The following is a 23,338-nucleotide window of genomic DNA, read 5'->3' on the forward strand; positions in this document are numbered from 1 at the left end:
CTCCGTATGAGTGGGGATGGTATGAGGGGTATGTTGTTGTTGTGATGAAGATTGTAGACCTCAAGTAAGGTCAAAAAGCTATTATTTGAATTTTTTAAAAAAGAAATTAAATGAAAAACGCTGCGTCAAGAAGAGCTTGCGCCTTGAAGTGCAGCGGCCAGGGGAGGATGCTGTGACGCGCGAAGGATGAACTCTGCGGGGCTTATTTACAAGGACCTTGCGCCACTTTTGCGTCATTTTTAACATGGGAAAAGTGACGCAAAAATGGCGCTGGAGACTTGTAAATCTGACGCAGCTCCTCCTGCTCCCGCACCGCTGTCCTGCTCCGCTCCCTCCTCTCACTCCAGCCTCCTCCTGCTCTGGAAACAGCAGTTGCACAACACGTGTCATTTTAATGACGAGAATTTGGAAACTCTCGGAGCGTCTCCCTTGAACCGATCACGGGACGGGGAAGAGAGCGGGCGGGGCTCTGATTGGTGGAGTCCTCCCGACAGGTGCTCCGCCTGCTCATACATAACCCCGGTGCCTGGGAGGAGGGCGCCTTGTGTACTCCCTGTGCGCACTGTGATCCTGGGCAACCCCCGTGGACGCTTCCTTGTACTCCCAAGGTGCACTGCAAACCTGGAGAGACGAAGCCCAAGGGCACTTCGGATACATCCTACGTGCACCACAACTCCCAGAGGACGCTTCAAGGAGCCGGAACTTACAGACGTGGGGACGCCACAACCTCAGGGGCGATTCTGCGACTATATACTCTGCCAGAACGCTTCAAGGCGCATCATCAGACAGATTCTGTAAGGACACCTCAAAGCGCAGCACCTGTCAGACTCTGTGGGACGCGTCAAGGCGCTACCTCTCGATAGACTCTGTGAGGCCTATCTCAGAGAGGATAGCTCCTTGAAGACGTTAAGGCGCTGTGAGGACTGTCTCAGTGAGGATAGCTCCTTGAAGACGCTTAAGGCACTGTGAGGACTGTCTCAGAGAGGACCGACTCTGAGGAAACAGGAACCAAAGCACCTAGAAGTCTCCGCGAAGACACCTCAACCCGCTGGACCACGCAAACCCCGAGGACAAACTCTGCGGGGACGCCTCAAGGCGCCGGGACGGTCAGACTTTGAACACATAGTCTGCGCGGACGTCGGGAGGTCCAACTTCCGGGTTATCCCCATGGGCCGGAATGGCGCACCCCCGGAGGCCACGAACCCCAGCAGTGGGCGCAGCCGGTACCCGGTGGATGCCAAGGGCATCGGGCTGATACAGCACGGCAGACTGAAGGTACAGTACTACACACAACAGGTGCGAAGCCCCGTCTGGAGCATCCGCACAGCAACTGGGGCACAGGGGGGTTGGAACTGTGCGTAATGGGACACGGAATAGCGCCTGGAACTAGAGGACCCAGAGGAAAGCGCTATATATGGGCCAGTCATTGAAACTAGAAAAAAGAGCACAGGAACTAATTGTAAAGAGGTGCTGAAAACAAGACTCGGGACTAGGAGCCTTGGGGTCAGAGAACAGGATTGGGGCAAAACATGGGATAGAGGAAATGGAAAAATTTAAGTGCAGGTACAAGTACCTGCTTGTTTCTGGGAAGTTCTTCTTCGCTCTTGAGAATAAAACAAAAGAAGAAAAAATGCCTGTACACGTACCGGGCAGTACCGGCAGATTTAAAGCACTGCTGGAGTGTGACAGATGGGGCATTGACAATGGGGTTGGGACTGGATTTGAGATTACGAAGCCTGAGCATGGGACAAAGGCTTGCTGAGTTTGGGGCAACGAATCGAAGCATTGAATTTTTTTTGATTATTGAACTGTTCTGTGTTCAGCCATAAACTTCTGTGTTGTGTAGTTTTCTGGGTCCGTCGTGTACTGGGGCTTTCACCACCGTTCTAGTGCCACTGTAAAAACCGTGTCAGTGGCCCTATAATGTTATTTTTGAAAGAGTTCTAAACTCTTGGATTGAACTGAGACACATATTTGAAGATTTGAACATATGTGCCTCAAATTCGAGTTATTTTGTATTTGCTGCTATTCTGTCAATATGGGACTTGACAAGGACACTGTCATGTATTGATTTGTGTAAGGCTCTTAATGTAAATGCCTCGTTGTTCCGCCCTTCGATTGGCCTAGTAAGTGAAACAGTAGTTTGCCACAGCTCCCAGTTCAGAAGTTTATGCTTCGAGACACTAACTACTGTATTAAATGGTAGGGAAATCGCCACAGAATTGACTTTTCGGGTACAATTTGACAAGCGGTGTCACTCTCCTTCCATCCCATGTGCATGTCACAAAGTTTCCAAATTTTCTCGACAAAAAAATCTTTCTCGCTCTTCAACAGAAGTCATTCATTCTATGACTGAGCGACTTCGCTCCCTCCCTCTTCCTGCATTGTCCCTCCTGGGATTTTTCAGAAGCTGCCAGGTGTGAGTGAGACCAGAGACTGCAGGACTGGTCTTGGCTTACTAGGTTCAAGGATAGCTGATCTTTCTTCTGTTCTAGTTGGACAGGTTTTTTTTCTGGGTGCGGCCGCTGCATCATGTATCATGTATCATGTATCACGTAATACTAAGTATTGAATCAATAGTACACTGGCGCTGCTGTTATTAAAGCTGGGGTTTCCCAGGCTAAGTAACGCATCGAAAAGAAACTTTCCTGAAATGTTAAGTTGTAAACTTTTGGGGCCTTTTTAGAGATATTTGAGAAATAATATATTTGTGTCCTCAAAGTATGCACACTTGTTTCTTCTGCCTTTGTGTATTCAGACGGAAGTGCTTGTAAATAAGAACGAAAAGAATTGTGGGACGCGGGGGAGAAGATGTGCTCCAGTGGAGATGTGTTCTAATGCAGGAGATCTGCTCGAGTGGAGGAGTTAAGATTTAGTGCAGTAGATGTACTCTCTGAGGGAGATGTGGTCTAGTGGTGTGGATGTGCTCTTTAGAGAAAGAGATGCTCCTCAGTGGGGAGATGTGGTCTAGTAACCTCGTAGAGTGATGTGCCCAAGCAGAGGAATGGTTCTCCACTAGAAGAGACGCGTTCTGATGGAGGTGATTTGCTCTAATGCAGAAGAAGTGGAATGTAGGAGATGTGGTCTGCAGGAGGAGATGTGGTCCAGTGGTGTGTATGTGATCAAGTGAGTGGTGTTTATGATCTCTACTGAGTGGTGTGTATGTGGTCTCGTGAGTGGTGCAGATGTGGTCCAGTGAGTGGTGCGGATGTGGTCCAGTGAGTGGTGCGGATGTGGTCCAGTGAGTGGTGCAGATGTGGTCCAGTGAGTGGTCCATTGAGTGGCGCGGATGTGGTCCGGTGAGTGGTCCCGTGAGTGGTGCAGATGTGGGCCGGTGAGTGGTCCAGTGAGTGGTCCAGTGAGTGGTGCGGATGTGGTCCAGTGAGTGGTGCGGATGGGGTCCAGTGAGTGGTCCAGTGAGTGGTACGGATGTCATCCAGTGAGTGGTGCGGATGTGGTCCAGTGAGTGGTCCCGTGAGTGGTGTAGATATGGGCCGGTGAGTGGTTCAGTGAGTGGTGTGGATGTGGTCCAGTGAGTGGTGCGGAAGGGCTCCAGTGAGTGGTCCAGTGAGTGGTGCGGATGTGGTCCAGTGAGTGGTCCAGTGAGTGGTATGGATGTCGTCCAGTGAGTGGTGCGGATGTGGTCCAGTGAGTGGTGCGGATGTGGTCTATTGGAGGAGATGTGGGTCCGACCAGCAGACCTTCTCTCCTGGAGGACATGTGCTCCAGTGGGTAAGATGTCAGTTGTGAACAAACTGCTCTAATCAGCCAATCTAATCACAGCATCTAAAACTGTCCATGCACTGGGTCTTCCCCCCCTCAGCTTCTTTGTCTTGTTTCTTAACTGAAGACGCTTGGAGGCAGACATACCAAAGTAACAAGCACTATATAAAAATAGGAACCTTTTAATGTACTACATACTTCACTGCTGTGCACACCCACTGTGTTTAGAAATTAGGCCTGGGCGTAGTTTGCGTAGTTTTCCTACGCGGAACTCCGTGAAGTTACAAAAAACTCTGCGAAGTTTCGCTAGTGGCGGAGTACAGTGCGTACTGCAGTTTGTGTTGTTATTCCTGCCACTCGTGTAGAAATTCTACCCGAGCGGCAGGTCGCTCTCGTGAACGTACTGTTTGCGATCGCAAACTTAGCGTTCACGATCGCGAGCGGTTTAAAAACTCCGCTGCACATCGCGAAGCGGAGCGAAGTTCACCACCCAGGCCTAGTTTAGATAAATCAATGACTGCCTCATTTGGCTTTTTCCTGTGAAGAGAAAGTCCAGTTATTTTTGGTGAAGGTAGGGTACTACCATGGGTTTACAATTGGGCCGAACCTTACTTTGTGGTACCTAACACCTACATCACAGGACACTCTTTAATGAGGGTAAACGAATAAAAAAAATGATTGGCAAATAATGAAACATTGTCCAAGTTTAAATGTCATTTGGAGGGCAATTCTTACCTAAAACATGTAATTTATACAAAACAGACTTTCTGTATTAGTATATGATATTGCATTATAGCCTTCAGCCGAGGGCTATACTGTTAAAGGCCCTGTACCCGAGTTATATAAGGATGGAGTGGGTCGCCGTGCTATCATGGGCTGCCTGTTTAGTTGTACAGGGACTTGCACCCATGGGGACCTGAACCACTGCTTCCGCTCAGCACTGGCCCTGAGAACAAGCATTGGCACGCGGGACCTTGTAGAGTACGTGGAAAAAGTCAGGATGCAAAGGATATTGTACACACAGGATAAAAGGAGGTACATCATATCTGATGTGTACAGAGAAAGAAAAGAGACAAGGATGACGTAAGATGCAATAAGCATATAAGGGCATAAGGTATATTATGGGATGCAAGAAAATATTACTGACGCAAAGAATGACGTAGGATACTGTGAAAGAACAGGGGCACAAGGGTAATCAAAGACACTGCATAAGGCAAGGAGTCATCACAAATTCTGAGCAGGGACCTATGGGATGATTTAGAGAACTGAGAGCCAATAAGAACAGAAAAGATGATGTAGGGTGCTGGAGAAGTACACGGAATGATATACGATGCTAGAAAAGAATAGGGGCACACGGGGTAATGTGGGTACAGAGATGTGGCAAGGGGTGATCAAGAATTCTGAGTGGAGTAGATACATATGGGATGATATACAGAACTGGTATCCATTAAGAACAGAAAAGATGATGTAGGATGCTGGAGAAGTACACAGAATGATATAGGATACTTGGAAAGGATAGGGGCACACAGGGTAATGTGGGTACTGAGACAAGGGAAGGGGTGATCAAGAATTCAGAATCGATTAGATACGTATGGGGTGATGTGGAGAACTGATGACCGATAAGAACAGAAATGTTGATATGGAATACAGGAAAAGAGTAGGGGCACAAAGAATGATGCAGGGTTCTGGAGATAAGAAGAAATACAAGGGATGATGTAGGATAGTTGGAAAGAAATATTCTACAAAGAATGATGCAGGGCAGTTGGAAAGAGATGGGGCACTAAAGATGATGTAGTGTGTGTGGCAAAAGTAGGGCTGCTATGGATGATGTACACAGTGACAGAGTAGGAGCTTGTATTTTGAACTAGAGAACATGTGATGGAGTCATTCATGCTAAGAGACATGTAGCATTAAACAGAAGAGGGAAAGAGCAGCTCCCTTCATATGTAAATACATGTAACAGATCCTGAATCAACACTGTCACTTAACCCCTTTGCCGCGGCTGCGATTTCGCGGCAGTGCGGCACTTCCGCAAAATGGGCGGGCCGCGTTGGCCGTTGGCCGACGGCAGCACGCAAGGGGTTAAAAACACCAGGGCAGTCAGTCTACTTGCACGTGCAGCACAGAGCTTGAAGAATCCAAGCTTGCTTTGGACGGTCTGTAGAAGATATAAAGTGTGTTAGCTCAAACTGGGTCATGAAGCCTGTTAATCAGTAGAGGGGGAATAAGATAAGAATAAAGGATTCCTTTTCAGTCTTGGAATAGTTAGGTGGATAGAAATCCTGAGCTTACTGCTTATGAAGAAAACATACACATACCGTATAGATAAATTTCTGCATGTGAAAGCATTATATTGATTTAACATTTATAGTACAGGTCTGAACTTTTAAATATGGGTAAATGGCCAGCCGTTATCACGACATTGTGTGGAAGTTGGCTTTAGAATATAGGCATATATATTCAGTAAAGTTCCTATTTATTTATATTTCTAGTTACTTTCTGGATATCCCTACCAGGGGAGTCACTTCTTGTAAAGCTGTGTCATTTATATTAAGAGGATAAAAGGTTTATTGATGTCACTTCCTCTGTTGTTGTGTCATACGCTGAGTAGAGGAGCCTGATCTTTCCACTTTCTGCCCAAAGCCTCTAAAACCAAGGCCTGCAGGACTGGCCGTAGTAGGCACCGGGCATTTCCCCAGTGGGCCGGAGGGATGGGGTCTGGTTTTGTCACTGGGGGCCGGTTTTTCAGTAGTAGTGCTGCAATTTCGGCCCCCTGTAACAAAAGGGGGAGGATGGTTCTTGCCAAGACCCCCCCCCCCCCAAACCCCACCCCCATCCCCCTGAGGTCGGTCGAGCAGCAATCTGCCAGGGCTTGTTGCTGTTCCCAGCCCAGCCCAGCTGGTTATACCTTTAACAAGCACAGGAGCTAAAGGCAGAAGAGTTATAAAGCTATTGGAACGTCCCCCCTGGGGAGTCTGGACTGTTTAATTTAAACAGGGAGAAGTAGAAACACTATCATTGAAGCAGAAAGTCTGTTCCTGCCATTCTTGGCCTTCTGCTGCTCTGTTGTCTCCAATGGAGCTCCAAACATTGCACAGAACTGATACTGATTAAGACCAATCTCTCTTTTAAAAATTCTATCGGCTGTCACCATGGCAACTTTTTTTCAATATGTCGTACCAAGGATACTCATAAATGATTCAACAGTAAAAAAGGAGGAAGGTACCCCTATATTATATACAGGGAGGGGGTATACAAGCAAAGAAAGGAACTGACCCTGTTTGTAGAGAACGTTTTTCCACTAAAGGGTCTGTATGCCACAAAATCAAATCTAACTACTTCCGACAGGCTCTATGGCATAACACCAGCAATTGTAAGTCACAATGTTGAGGGTAACACAATATATTACAAAGTACATATAAGAAAAATCGTTTACTTGAAAAAAAAATATTATTCACATAAAATCATATAAGTACCTCCCTAGGGGTTACAAACTAAAAAATATTATACTCATGTCCCTAATTAGAGACAGTCATTAAAAAGAGTCGACGCAGCGTTTCGGTGTACTGTAGAACATTTCCACCTTCATCAGGACCAACGTATTTCTTTATTATAAATCTGTAGATTTATAATATATTGTGTTACCCTCAACATTGGGACTTACAATTGCTGGTGTTATGCCATAGAGCCTGTCGGAAGTAGTTAGATTTGATTTTGTGGCATACAGGCCCTTTAGTGGAAAAACGTACTCTACAAACAGGGTCAGTTCCTTTCTTTGTATAAATGATTCAAGCCATTTTCAGGAACAAGACCACAAAATGCTTTTGGACTAGGAAGGAATTCAATATAACCATACACCATTGACCCGATTCACAAAGATACCTATGTGTAGTAATGTTACGCGGTGGAGTCTCTGCACTTGTGTCAGAGTATCCGTACAGCGCACTGCAGAGAGTGCGTGTTGCGGAGATTCCGCCATGAGTGCGGAAACTCCACGCTCTGAACTTTAGTAAGTGTAAGTATATTCGTGAATCAGGTCCCATGTGTATTATAGCCTCCTCTAGCACCAACGTAGTTGGAGAAGTTATGAAGTTAGGAATTCTATAATAGTACACAATAACCCCAAAGATATTTACTGTATTGTTAATCGTGGGTAGCTGATATGGTGATTCCTCAATATAAAATGATCAGACATTTCAGTCCATGGTCATACATTGTTAGTTCTGTTTGAAAATGTAATCCAAATCGCTAACTACAATAGCTCAAAGGTGCTCGTTCCCAGGAAAAATGATGAGTAACGTAGGAGGTGTTACGTGCAACCGGTTGACGCAACCTGTCTCTTATTTGCTCCGCAGACATACATGATGTCAGTGCTCTGGTCCGACAGCAACAACATCCTCATATACAGGACATTCGAAGACTTCAAGAAATTGAATGTGAGTATCCACAATGGACAAAAAATAAAAAGTAGGCGCGTAGAACCATGTGGGTGAGCGCACCATGGGGCAATCCATAGAACGCAATCCATAGAACGCAAGGCTGTCATTAGAAGAATCTCATGAAGGGGCAAGCAACGCCAAGCCTCCTTAGCTTTGCTGATGTTTTAAGGTGTTTGTGTTCCAGAGACAAAGTAGGTAGGCAAGTGGTCGAAGTGAGCAGAGACTAACAATCTCGAAATAAATATTTTCTTTATTTTATTTCTTTTTGTAGTTATAGAACACCAGTTATAGTTTTTCTGGTTGCCTTGATCAACGGACACTAGGGAAATGCCTCTCTCACTCTGTGATACATTCACTATGTTTGAAGTTATGTTAGACACATGTCTTTTGGGGAGGGCCCCAAATGCTCAATCTGGAAAATGTTTGGTGGAGGCACTTGGTTGCCAAGGTTGCCCAAATCCTGTCTAGTGGAAAAAAGGATGGGAAAGCCCAGAATTTTGATGTGACGTAAAGGACACTGCTATGAGACAGACCTGCAATAGCTAATATTATGACGTGAAAATGACACGTGGTTTTGACATATGTGGTAGCTGCGTCACTCAGTCGCCATTTTTTTCTTTCTTAGAAAGATCTAAAGAAGCGATTTCCAATCGAAGCCGGTTTCCTAAAGAAGGCTGAACGAGTCCTTCCCAAGTTCAAAGGTAAGGATTCGGAAATTTGAAGCCTCGGTACCGAGGTTGCTCTTTTTAAGTCTGTATAGGAATGTTACACGCAAAGCACTACTGCATGTTACCATATAGTGACATCACTTTTCAACGAGCAGCTTGCAGGATTTATGAGCGTCAAAAGGGGATGCTGGAATCCACTGACATTTTTTATAATGTAAACACAGTGGGGCTTATTTACAAGAAACTGACACATCTGTATAGATGCGTCAGTTTCTCTGCGCCTGTGTGCAGAACCCTTGCGCCTTCATGGATGTGCCGTATTTACAATACAGTGCACCATGGCGCAAGGATTGACAGATGCATCAGAAATGTTGCCGGATCTGTCGGCACAAAAGTCACTCATTGCTGGAGTCGTGTCGCAAGCACGACGCAACTCCAGCAATGCATGGGGAGGCCTATTCCTAATACACAGAGTCACTCCTTATGCCTACTCCAAGTAGGGTTTTGATGTAGTCACATTCTAGAAGTGGTGCAGTGAAATCTTGTAGATTTCACTGCGTCACTTCCACGAGGCTTTCCCGCGTGGTACGCCCACCCTGCATACATTATACCTGACGCAGGTATAATGTGGCGCAGGGCTTTACAAGGTGATGCATCTCCCTAGATGCGTCACATCGTAAATGGGCCACAACATGGCGCAATGTTTACTCTGCCGCTATGTCACAGAAAGTGACGCAACGGCGGCCCAAAAGTGTAGCAAGGAGTTGTAAATTTGCCCCAGCATGATCAAAGGGCCTCCGTTCGGAGTTTTAAAAGCAACTTTGGAAAGGCCCCTCAATTTTCACCTTCCTTAAGCCACAATTTCAAAAAGGCAGATTTTCTCCAGTGACATCACTGTGATTCACAAAGTCAAGACTGCATGCCTTGCTATCACATACATATTAATGTGAGAGGTCAGACTCCTGTTGATATCTCTTCTCAGCAAAAAAGCGCCTTAAGGGACTTATATTTAAAAACCATCTAAACTTTAAAAACCATCTAAACTTAAAAAAATTCTGTCTATTTTAATTATAGAAAAGTGGGCCTGAAAATATGAGTGTCAGACATTTGGCAATGTGCCAAGACATGTTGTCAAGCTATTAACATTGCACATTCTTATCACAAAACTTTCCACTGATGCAAAAAAAATGCAATGTACATCCATGTGCGTAATTTTTCTGTTTGTGTACATTGAAATGAAGCTGATGGGAACTGCCTAGGGTAAAAAATGGTGAAACGTATTCAATTTATTTTGTTTACTATTTACACACGAAGAAATTAAGGAATGATAAAAATACATATTCTCTACCATCAAAATGAAAATGATGGGTCTGCATTGAGTCAAAATCAGATATTTATTTTATTACATTAACTGCAAAAATAGTCCCAAAGTCAATTTGCTTTTTAAAGGTGCCCAAGGATTATGATTTTTCTACTGAAATCTTTAAGACTCAAAAAGATGTATAGGCAGCATATGTATTCTATACAGTTTTGTTATTAATATTTATCCATGTTGGCCTTGTTGAAAAATATTTCTGATATGAATTGGAGTGAAATCTGTACGCACTTTATAGAATTACACAAGAATACAAAATAATGCTATTGTATTAGCCCAGGTTTTTGCACCAGTCAAAAATATCTGCAGTATAGCTTCCTGACGCCCTCTTCATGTGGGTAAAACCACAACAAAGAGTTAGTAGTTGCCACAGTGGTTAATTTGTAAAAAAAAAAAGAAAAGAAAAGTGCTGGGGCGCTCGTCAGGAGACAGCTTGCACCAGCCCATTGCACCTGTTAGCACCTCCTGAAACATAACCAACTACAAACCATGAAAGTGGGGATATTATGTGGCATAACAACCAGAGCTGCCGGCTTTGGAGCTGGGGAAACAGGTTTGAGTTTCGGCATCGGCTCAACATCCTGTGATTCTGGGAAATTCATTTAATCTCCATGTAAATGAATGTGTCCTTAACTGGTACTCATGAAAAGTGCCGCTGTTGATGATTAAGTGCCAGAAACTACCAGCACAAATTAAGCAATGAGTTGCAATGAACAGTTTTTATAGTTAAGGCTTCCAGTTTTCCATTTTTACTGATTTCTGCACTAAATTAAAGACAGAAGGCAACATTTTCCTGTCCATATATTTTTTAATTAAAAAAATAGACAAAAGAGGTCTTCTTGTGAGGGACTTCCCATGCTATTAATCAGGACTGCGGGGTCAATGTATGTGTAGAGTGACACCAAAAGACGTTTTAAAAAAAGGAAGAGATTTGCTAAAATAGCTGTAAATGTGCAAGTATTTGTATTGCAGTGCTGATGCTTTGAGATGCTTATATTGTTTTATACATGGTTGTGAGCAGAGCTAAAACATGACAGGCATCAAGGTGGGAGTGAACGTCTATGGGTGCTAAAACGTGGCAGTGTGGCATATAAGCCAACGACACCATCATATGTTAATGGATTTGAGTCCTCGTATAGTATTGATTAGAGTTGTAAAAGAGCCGACACACATTGTCTTTCGTTTGGAACAAATACCTTTTACTGACTGTTGGCATTTTGATAGAAACTCATGGTAGCATTTTGCATTCTTATTGAAAAATAATTCAGCCAATAAATGTTTTACCCTTGGTAAGATGTGTCCTTGTTTTTCAAGGGTCTACATTGATTATTTATGGAAGAAAAATTAAGATAAGAGTAGCTGCTATAACTTACTCCATTTTTACTGGTCATTAAATGTGACCATAATATTTAATTATAGCCTGTGGAGTTCTCACCGCCCTGGAGTTAAGCAACAGACGTGGTCACATGGTGACCTCTTTTACACATTGGCAAAGGGACAAAACCCACACTGCAAATTTTGGTTTTGGGCGGCTGCTTCATACAGCCTGTTCCACAACCACTGTTTTCTTAGAAGGTAAATATTTTGACAAAGCGGAAAGTGACCACTTCCTGTGTGATGTCACTTCCCCCATAACGTCCCTTTCTTTCCCCAACATTGGTCAAAAAGTAACCTGTGTGGAAGTTAAGATTCGACCATATCGTGTTGTCATTACCATCCATCAATAAAGTAGATATTGTGTTTCCGTGGCGTACGTGTGGTTTCTCCACATTTTCATGGCTTCCTCTAGTATTTACAGACTAAAGATACATTTTGGGTGTTGGCATGTTAGCGTTTCATTGTGATTGCTTATCAAAAGCTGGTTGCGGTTGATAAACCTTTCGGGCCTGATTTAGAATATGGTTGGGCAGGTACTCTGTCACAAACTTGGCCGGGCCTGCCTTATTACAAGTGCATTAGGCCCAGAGGTCGAAGTGGGCGGAATCGAAGGCACACGATGTGCCAATACTTTTTTGATTTTTATGAAAGACCATTTCCCTACTTTTTGTAAAAAGACAACCGTCCCATGAAGGTTAATTCTGATAGTTTCAACAATTCAGCTGAAGTGTGATTTAGTGAGTCTCCTGTGCTGTGAAACCGAAGCAGGGCAGACAATTAAACAAGTGGCGCTTTCCTGTCAGGGTGCTAAGGGTAATATTCAAATGTAAAGGATGCTTGGGAGCCAGAACTGGCTTTAATTGATCGAATTACTTGAAGCTTTGCGATGACATGGATTTAATTTTTTTGAGCAGTAGTGCAAAAGTTAATAACTGAGCTGGTGAAGTCCGTGTTTTTAATTAGAATTGTATTTATATAGTGCGTACTACCCCTGATGAAGTATTGAAGGGACAGTTATGTAAATAAATTGCATTACATACTGGTCTGGGTATTATTAAAATCTATATTTTGGAAGCACTATTTTATCTTAATCCTGTTTGCGCAGTTTGTAGCAATCTATCTTATACTGTGTATAATGCAAGTTTAAAATAATGACTTACATATTCACAGTCCTTTCTGTCACAGGCTGTGACCTCATAGCACTAAAAATACACATGTCACTATTACCCACTGCACCAACCAAGATTGAATTCTGTGCCTTTCTGGTTACACACAGACCTCTGAAGTGCATTAACTAATAAAGGTTTCATAATGTATGATAGTGCATTTCCGGCCCAGTAACATCTTTTTTAAATTTATTTTTCATTTAATCTGCATGTTATTTTATATGTTTCTATCTGATGGTGAAAGACCAAAAACTGAATATTTAGGATTTTTTGCCACACCTATGACACCGCCACAACGCTCACTGGCCCTCCTCCATTTCATGCAGCATCACAATTCCATGCTTTTCTTTAATGCACTACGACCGCTGATGAGGGCATATTGTACTTGCAATGAGGCAGACAGGACACCTGTCAAGTTTAGAATGAGGTACCCATCCGCCACACTCTAATCAGGCCCGAAGTCCTCTGCCAGCAATTTCTTCATTGCCAGGATTTGCCCAGCTCTCTTCTTTCTGCATTGAGTTGGTTGATCAACAGTCATTACCAACAGTCTGTGGGGCCTCATTTATGAGGCTGTGCGTCACTTTTACGCCGCCGGTGCATCACTTTTTGTGACGCACAAGTGGTGTAAAAAATGCGCCTTGTTGCGCCATATTTACAAAGTGACGCATCTAGGTAGATGCGTGAGTCACTTTGTAAACCCCTGCGCCAGGTATAATGTATGCAAGGTGGTCGTTTTGACGCAAGAAAGGATCATGGAAGTGACGCAGTGAAATCTATAAGATTTCACTGCGCCATTTCTTGGCCGCTAATGCGTCAAAATCGTACGCCTGCTTCATGGCAGGCGTAAGACTGACGCAGGCACTAACAACATGGGACTTGTCCATGTGAAAGTACACATTGCTGGAGTTGCGTCACTTTTGTGACACACTCCAGCAATGCGTCACTTTCGCGCCTACAGATACGTCAGAAATACTGACGTATCTGTAACTCCTTGCGACATGATGCGTCATATTATAAATATGACGCATCAATCATGACGCAAGGAGTGCCTACTGAGAAGTGACGCATCGCTGCGTGATGCGTCATTTCTCATAAATGAGGCCCTGTATGTTCATCACATGCGCTCCCAACTACTCTGATTGGTCTATTGCCAGTTTTAAGCAGTGCAAAACCCTAAATAAGATTTTAGAGACCTCGAGGGGCATTCACAAATGATCTCGCACATCTAAGTTGAACGTAGATGTGATAGTGCCTTTGCTAATCTAGGACCCAGACTTTGGAACTCCCTCCCTCTGGCTATTCGTATGGAGGACAGCCATGCTTGCTTTCGAAGAGCAGTGAAGACTGGCTCTTTAATCAGTAGGTTTTTTTTCCTTGTTTGGTGTTAGGTTGCTTCGGTCAATTAGCGCCGGGAAACCCTCACGGGTAGCTGTCCCGCTCTATAAACTTAATAAATAAATAAATACATAAATCATTTATTATATTATAAAATGTCATGCACAATTAAAATGCTCAGTTATCATCCAATAAGCCAAAGGTTATTCCATTTTGCTTAGGATCCACCCACCGCCTACGCCTTTCATTTGTTCCCTTGCCTAACAAGATGTCAGGATTGTAGGCATAACTTGATTAATCAACAAAAACTCAAAGTAGGACTTGGATAAACCCTTATACTGCAGAACATCGCATATGTGAAAATGATCATGTATATGTAGATCATTGAATACGTTGACTGAATAACTTTTGACTAATTTCATGTAACAACGCCCTCTTTTTGCTCTGCACAGTATGTTTATATTTCAATTTACACACAGTAAATTGTCCAGAAATCAAATGAAACAGGATTTTTTTGGAACTGCTCATTCATCATTTATAAAACAGCATCAATGCTCTATGTAAAGTGTGTTTTATTGTTTCTGGTCCTCATACTTTCTATACAAGGTGTTGTACTATTCATTTGCTAGTGTGTTTAGGAAATTTACTTAATTCAAGCATACATTGCAACTGATGGGTAAATGTTGGGTCAATTCTTTTCAGAAGTGCCCTTTGTGTTCTGGAGGTCTCACGATTCCAACAGAGACATGGAGCAGCTGAAGCTGCTGGCGGAGTACTCCAGAGACCTCCTCCAGACCGACGCCAAAGTCTCACAGTGTGAGGACGTGACCCAGTTCTACACGCCCCAGCTGAGCGACCTGGAGCCATCATTCCACGAGAACAGGTTTGGCCGCTTGGCACCTAAGCATCTCTTTCTGAGCATGAAGATATGGCCGTGTCATAAGAGGGCGTGGGCGAGATTATTCTAATCTAAGATTCATGGCAGAAATACTTGAATGAAATGTGGGTAGGAAGCTTTTGGATCAGGCGGTACAACAAATTTATCTTTTGCAAAACCCCATATATACTGACCAGAAGAAAGAGGCATCTTTTTGCACCAGTATAATTTTGTATATATATATATATATATATATATATGTTGAATAGTCTTTAAAGATACTCCTTTAGAGAGTAATACAGAGCACCACTGTACGTATGTGACGTTTCATAGGCGTAGTGCCTTGGACCTAAGGACCCCTGCCTACACGTCATTCTCGTTTAACACTCCGTACACATTTACGGGTTTTGTTTAGAACCTGAACTTTACTTCATGTTGAAAGTAGAACCCCACTTCCTCTTAAAAACTGGGCTCAATGTCTTTCCCTACCACACCTAACTTCTGACCACTTTACTGATGTCATCAAATATACCTGCAACGTTTGAGCCTTTTACGTCCATGTGAATGTAGCAGACTGTGTCATGGGCTGGCCCTCCCTGAATGACATGAGTAATCTGACTGTGTGGCCACTGCGAGCCTTCCGTGTCACCACTTCATGGTATTCCACTGACAGCATAGTCACTGGCCACGGACACAAAGAATTGCATAGCATTTTCTACTCAACCTCACCACTTCTCCCTGATTCACAAACTGTTTCTAGATCAGGAACTGTCTAAAACATCCATAGGCAATGTCTTCTGTACAGTATTCTCTCTGCATAACAGGCATGTGATCTGCTATTAGTTGATTACTATATCCCAGGAGCCTCTTTCCTGCTGCAATAGTATGTAAACATCCACCCTAGTCATTGGACAGAGATAGGCAGACGAGCAACAGCAGACCTGACTGCATTCATGCTGGTCTATGAAGTCAACCTCTGCAGCCCTTTCTCCCAACTAGGATCTGGGGCCAGCTTCCCTTGCTGGCTCTGTGTTGTCCTCAAGCACTCTGGCTCAGCCAGGTCTTGGGAATTGTGGGTTCACAGGACCTTCTGTACCACCTATTTGGGGTATCTCATCCCCTTTTATCTCCCACTTACCGTCTCCGGTAAGCTCATAGGCTTGATGAAAAACCACAGCACATAACATATGCGGTGATAAGATTAGATTCCAAAGTCCTATGTCCAGAGGAGAAAGGACCAGGCCCACCACTCCTCTCAACGTAATAATGTCGAACTAGAGAAAAACGATCAAATTCATTTACTATATATTACTTTTTCGGTCACAGCTCGTTGATGTTTACCAGTATTCTCAGGCACACCACCTCAACATGTGTATTCATTTCTTCATGCAAACAAGCTAATCTGTCTTTATTAATTTGACTTCTGTTTGCTAGGGTACCATACAACACCAAGACCTTGACACACATGTATTTGAACTCTCTTATGGTGGTATACGTAGTAGTATAGCTTTCGGTCCCTGAGCGACCAGTGGACCGACATCCAACTTCCCATCCATGTAAAAGATATCGGAGAGGTTTGTGACCGTTTGCTCCAAACAAAAAATCCCTCCTTAGCCCCAAACACCCTTTTACCCTGAGGATTGTAAGGTGATATAAGGACATCCTTCATTGACAAGCCACCGCCGCCGATCTCACAGTCAGATGCAATGCCAGCATGTGCCCTCTTAAAGCACCAAGATCCTTTTGATGCAGCTAACTAAAGTATGTATTATGTCACAAGGACAACCCTAAATGACCACGGGTACCAGGGTCAGAGTTAGCTATATATACAGAGCCAACTGTGGGTCTCTTTCCATAAAGAAGGTATCCCTCTTATGCTAGTCTTGGGAGACCAACAATCAATGTATTATTATGACAACCTACTGGTTAGTTCTCACTTGGGTTGCATATAAAAAAAACAACAATCAGACTGAGAAGGTTTCTGTTCTGTCGCTGTTATATATTCTCCTCCAATATATATACAATTGACAGTACAACTAATATAAAAAAGTGCAGACGACACAGTGCTTAAGTGTGTGAAGAAATACATAAAATCCATAGAAAAGACACCATATATTCTCCATGGTTCATAACCAAGATGTATTAACAAAATTGTCTGTACAAAATAGCACAATGTGGATTACAAATAATCAGGTAACCAAGAGAGATATATGTTAAGGTTTTGACCCCTTATGAGTGGAAGGGTCTCCTCAAGACCAAGTTGTCCGGCTCAGTATCTCTGTTGGTAATTAAATCCTCTCCTTCAAAAGCACTTTTCTCTTGTGCCATCCAAGTTACACCACTCGAATAAATCAATGGTTTTTGACAATTCTTGTGACTTCCTATGGGCTTTAACAGATTCACCACTCTCTAAGTAGAGCAAGCAGGGCTGGTCTCGCTCCGAGTTATTACTAATCCGTAGGATGTTCTACATCCATCTACGGTGCCTGCAAACAATGCCTTGTGCAGCCAAACGACAGTATGCCCCTGGACTTGAGGATGCCATTGTGGGCATCATTTGTACTTCCGTGATCTGGTGTTATTGCTGTCATTTGTGGTGTTAACCAGCATCATGTGTAGGCAAGAACAACCTGGAACTAGAGCATTAGGGTGGCAACCAAAGTTGCTGTGCTGCGTTGCGTGAGAGGAAGAGAGCAGGACAGCTGTCCTCCTCTCTTCCTAGCACTTATGCACAATCAGGCTACCTTGCTCTATGCACACATCTTTGGACCAAAGTGCAAATGTGTCTACGTCATGTCTAGTATAAGTTTTTACTAGTAGGGTACCCTTCCAGTACAAAAAACTATGCCTAGACAAACTTTAAAACTTTTCCAACTTTAGATGTGTGCTGTACTGTGCGGGAGACATGCACATTTGGAAATATTTGGAGAAATAAAATGTTTCTTTCTTAACGCCTGCCTCACGGAGGCATTATTTTTTGGTGCATAACTCTGTCTACTATTGTTAGTAGATAGGGCTTGCCTGAAAATCCTTGGGAGGGTGCATGTAAAAGCCCCCTAGATGTTCATGTACCACCCATGGAATGGCCCCCTTGGTGCAAAGTAATGCAAATCAATGAAAGCCCTGCGTTGTGTTACTTTCAGGCACGTTTATAGCTTAAAACAAGTTTTGTACTGGAAAGTAAATTCCAAATACACTTTTTGTGCCAGCTTGCATCACTTTTATGACACAACCTGAGTACAAAATGTTAGTAAATCTGCCCAACATGTGCGCACCAAATGGAATTAAAGCCTGAAAGGTGCCATTCAGTGAATGATGTCACAATAGATCTCAAAATCTCAGCTGACGTCATCAAACAAAGCATTGTTCTAGAATGACTACTGTTGGTGATGATTAGAGATGTAGACTCAGTGAAAAAAGAGCTGTTTGTTGTTTCTACACTCAGTGGCCCCTTTAGTATGTTTGGTCCACAGGTAACAGCCCTGAACATGTGCGGTCCCCCAGTGTTCATGCATCCCTGGTCATATTTTGTGGTCCAGGCGTTTCAGAATGAGACGTTGATCTGTCTTCGAAAACTTTCTGTCATACCAACCCAGATTAATTCATTTAAATATTTAAAGTACTGCTAACTTAGCTTTAAGGATCAGCTTTATAGCAGACATTATTGTAGCAGGGGTATCTCGAGCCCAAGGTGATGTACACAGAACAGGGTGTGGGGAGGGCGGTTGGAGGGAGGGGCTCCAGATAAACACAGGTGACAAAAAGAAGCCAGGAAGTGATGGGAAGGAAGGAAGGAGCATTAAAGGTTTTCAGCCTTACACATATTTACATATTGAAGCACATGGTGGTGGAATAATTTATCCAGAATCACACAATCTTTGAGCAATAGCAGAAACTAGTCCCAGTCCAGTCGGTTTCAAGATTGCAATTAAGGCCCTGGTGATATGGCCCTGGCCCATAACATTCGGAACCTTGTAAAAACCCCTGTGTTCAGCGACACGTTTTTCTCTCTGGCTTGATCTGAATTGTTAGATGAACAGACTTTATTGCTTGATGAAATCCAACCTCTGCAGTTAAGATTCCAGTAGGCCTAACCTAGCATACATTAAAATTGGAAAAAACACCTGGTAATTACACAAGATGTGAATTTTGGTGCGGCAAGCACCAAAATCCACGTTATTCCCCAAGAACTCGGAGTAGGTGTTATTTATCGCTCCTGATAAATTCCGACTCCCGCTAAGTTTGATTTTGGCGGATGCGATAAATATCGCTTCATCCCCCAGCCCACTCTTAATGTGAAGCTGAGGGGCATATTAGCAAGGACCTCGTTCAAATGATCACCGATTTATCAGCAGGAAACTGCCGCTATAACGGCGATAATGGGCTTGCTAATATGCGTTATAGAATTCCAATAGAAGCCCAGGTTATAAGTCCTGCACATCTAACCTAGGCTTCTATTGGAATTCTAGAACGCATATTAGCAAGCCCATTATCACCGTTTTAGCGGCAGTTTCCTGCCGCTAAAACGTCGATAATTTTAACGAGGTTCTTGCTAACATGCCCCATAGTTCCTAGAGCACAGCTCATGCCTGATGAAAAAAGATGCAGAATTGTGCAAAACAAGGAAGTGACGTGAGTCACTCAGGTGGAATGGGCCCTGGCAGCCTCTCTATTGGTGGAGCAGGACATGACCCCAGGAGTTCAGGCATCTCATCACTAGTGCCAGCCCAGTGGCACGTCACAGCCCCAGCGTCCCTTTCAGTGTGCATTCTTTTGGAATTTCGTATTAAACTGTTCCACTTCCTGCTTCAGTTGCCTACAGGGCAGTGTCAAATATTTCAGTGAAACACTAAGCACGGTGATAAGGCCACTAATCCAGAGAGGCTGTAATTACTGCTGCCCGAGCTCTGGCATTACCATCCCTTAATTACTACAATTAACTCCTTAGTGTGCTGTTCCTCAAAGGTTTGTAAGACATCCTTGTATTACTAGGTTTTTAGCTATAATTTTGGCATCACAGCAGACCCTTTTCTAAAGATCAGCCCCGCCTCCTGTGGTTTGTAGCATGTTATTGAAAGGCTATCCATAACTGGGAAAGGCATTCACCATTGTGTGCAGGAGCATTCATCTGACAGTGACATGCTCCCCCCCCCCCCTGAGCTTCACATGCAGCCCCCAATTGAGCGGCTGAGAGCAATAGCAATTCATAAAGCTGCCAATTAAACCTGCAAGCGTTTATTTACACTAACCGAAATAAAAGAAAAGAAGCAAATAAGGTGTCCTGCACCATTTAACTTTAGGACCATATTTTTGAGACATCTTTCATCCAATGCATACAAATTAAATTTCTTCAAAATAAGAAAGTGTATTTCATTAATGTGTTTCACCTTCGTACATCAGATTATATCAGTGCTTTGAGATGTTTTTAATGTGGCAGTTTTCAAAATGAACATAGATGCAGTCATGCCGCTTACCAACCTGGCAACTATGCCAATAGTGAACTAAGAGGCAACTCAGTTATCACGAGGAACCCTCTGGGTGGTCTGGGCTGTTATAGATTATAGTTGAATAAATCAAGCACAGGAGATATTCTATACTGCGTATATCGTGACCACATGTATTTCAAGGTGCTCTTATATGTCAAAATGAAGATTGACACAAAGTGAAATTATTCAAACGGTGTTGGATCTAGCCCTGATCTCTTGACTGGGTGAGAGTATTCTGCTTAATTCAGAAACTCTGTCCATCACCACCCCTTGTTGTTAAATATTTTGTCCACCCTAAGCGTGGAAGGGTATACTCAGATGTGAGTCCCTTGCTCATTGCACCATCAGGATTCAAGCAAGCCGGGCCGAAGACGCCTGAAATGGCAGAAACCGGTCCCCGGAAGCTTGTTTCCTTCCCAGTGTAAGAATTGGCTTGGTAGTTTGGTTTGCCCTGTTCCCATCATGCACTGGGACAGGAACAGACTAATTTGCATATAGCCAGGTTCTGAACTGGGATGGTGCAGTGAGCTAAAAAACGGTGTTGGATCTAGCCCTGATCTCTTGACTGGGTGAGAGTATTCTGCTTAATTCAGAAACTCTGTCCATCACCACCCCTTGTTGTTAAATACAAAGTGAAATTAGACAATTGCCTAGCATCACAAAATTTGGTCAAGCCCTGATTAATCCCAGATTTTATGGTTTCACACTGTGCAAATCTATTTCATTCCAGTTCAATAATGAAGTCACTTCCTTGTTACACTTGACTCTTCCAAGGTAGTGATAGCAAGTAGAGAAGGCTTACCCCCAGGTGCGGTAGAGGGATTGCAACTCAGATACAGCATAACAAAAAGCCCCCCTGCCACCCTGCTGGCATCAGTGCGGCCCTCGGGCACACCACAGGCCTTACTTTGTGGCCCTTGGGAAAATGTTTCTGAGTACCTATGATTTAGCAGATACAAACACGAAGGCCCTATACTATATAAACACAATTCCAATTACATTTACTGCCTTGCCTGTTTCGGCACACGCATGTAGTGTTTTACCTCAATCAGTATGTACATTCACTGCATTACCTGTCTCGGCACACGCATGCACTGATTTGCTTCTTTCAGTACACACATGCACTACCTTGTCTGTCTTGGCACACATGTGCACTGCTTTGCCTGTTTCAGTATGTGCATTCACTTTCACTGCATTACCTGTCTCGGCACACACATGCACTACTTTGCTTGGTTCAGTATGTACATTGACTGCATTACCGCTCTCGGCACACGCATGCACTACTTTGCCTATTTTAGTACGTATTATATTGTATTGTTATTGAATTTTTACAGCGCTTACTACACCTAACGAGGCATTGAAGGGTTTTTTGCACGCTACTCAGGAACCCATAAAGGATTAGTGGTGAATAAGTATAGTGAAATATGAAAGTAATTTGAGTGGTGGGTATGTTAGTCAGTTATTTGTATTGAGAAGGAAGAGGGAAGGGTCTCAACTAGTTTTTGGGGGGGGCGGGGGGGAGTTTATAGCCATAAGAGGGGGTTTGGGGTGTGTAAAGGGAAAGTAGAGGGGAGTTAGTATAGGGAATAATGAAATTAATTTGAGTGGTGAACATTTTATTCTGTTTTGATTGAAAAGGAATAGTGGAGGGATAGAAGAGGGAAGGAGGGATAGAGGAGGAAATGGTCTAGAATCTTTTTTTTAATTGATTTTTTTAGTTCATAGCAGTAGGGGACTGTATTAGCTGTCTCGGCAGACGCGTGCACCCCATTGCCTATTTCCCTACGTACGTTCACTGCATTACCTGTCTCAGCTCACGCATGCACTCCTTTCCCTGTCTCAGTACACGTATGTCCTGCATTGCCTGTCTCAGTACAAACATGTCCCGCCTTGCCTGTCTCAGTACGCACACGCTTGGCCGTGCCTGTTTTAGAAAAACGACTGCCCTACTTGTTATCTGTCTTTACTCTGTAACTGCCCTCCTGACTGTCCATCTTATCCAGCATCCATTCTTTGTACCTTGCAGTGTCGTGATCATGCCCTCGGACGCCAGAGACGGCCGGAAGGAGACCGGCAGACTACAGCCCAAGGCCGCCATGACAGGGCGCATCACTTCGGACCGCTACCAGTGCGTGGAGGCCTTCGAGACCAAGGACACCAAAGGCCGACCCTTCAAGGCACAGAAGGGGGACTCCCTGGAGGCGCTGCTCAAAGACACCACAGGTAGAGTACATTCGGAATGTCCAGCAAGCTCTGATAATCGCAGGCCCGCTGGCTCGGCACGGGGCCTAGGGGGTAAAACGGGACTACAAAACGCAAAAACCACAGTAGAGTAGAATTGGTGGTCGTAATGGAGGAAAAAAAGTAGGGGAACTGTGGGGGGAGAATCAGAAGGCGGGAATAGCCCGACGATTGGGTCAGTGGGCGGAGTCAGAGGTGTGGTCAGAAAGAACAAAACATCCGAATGTTTAGTATTTTTTAGGCATTTCACTGACCAGTTACATACAGCTTATTACTTTATTTAATTCAACCAATGGTTATACATGTTTATTTAAGGTTTAATATGAGTTATTGACACTAAAATACAATCAAAAAGTGGGATATGTTTCCAATCACAGAATGTTGCAAATATGTTTAAAAGTGGACTCACAAGCCATTTGTCTCAGAGCCATGCAGTTTCTGTTATCAGCACTTCTCCTCTCTTTAAAGAGCCGTTAAAACATGAATGGCTAAATAGCCTAGTTTGCAAATGTTATCCTCATAATTATGGCTCTGCCATATTTGCCACATAATGCACCACTGCTGCATAATCTGACGAATTTAACAAAATAATTGTATCTCAAACAGATCAAACATTACTTAAAAATGTGACTTGTGTTGATGCGAAGT

At 43.6% G+C, this 23,338-nt stretch overlaps 1 protein-coding gene across 1 annotated transcript in view; it reads left to right on the top strand.

Moving 5' to 3' along the window:
- Positions 1–512: 512 nt before the first annotated feature.
- The window catches only part of NOXO1 (NADPH oxidase organizer 1), a 28,604-nt gene continuing 5,778 nt past the window's right edge, over positions 513–23,338 (top strand). The window contains exons 1-5 of the mRNA XM_078664864.1: positions 513–1,275; positions 8,079–8,159; positions 8,788–8,863; positions 14,789–14,969; positions 22,476–22,672. Coding sequence (XP_078520990.1) covers positions 1,168–1,275; positions 8,079–8,159; positions 8,788–8,863; positions 14,789–14,969; positions 22,476–22,672 — 643 coding nt within the window. The 5' untranslated portion in view covers positions 513–1,167. The remainder of the gene's footprint in view (positions 1,276–8,078; positions 8,160–8,787; positions 8,864–14,788; positions 14,970–22,475; positions 22,673–23,338) is intronic.

The sequence above is a fragment of the Lissotriton helveticus genome, chromosome 10, assembly GCF_964261635.1.
Source record: "Lissotriton helveticus chromosome 10, aLisHel1.1, whole genome shotgun sequence".
Taxonomy (NCBI): domain Eukaryota; kingdom Metazoa; phylum Chordata; class Amphibia; order Caudata; family Salamandridae; genus Lissotriton; species Lissotriton helveticus.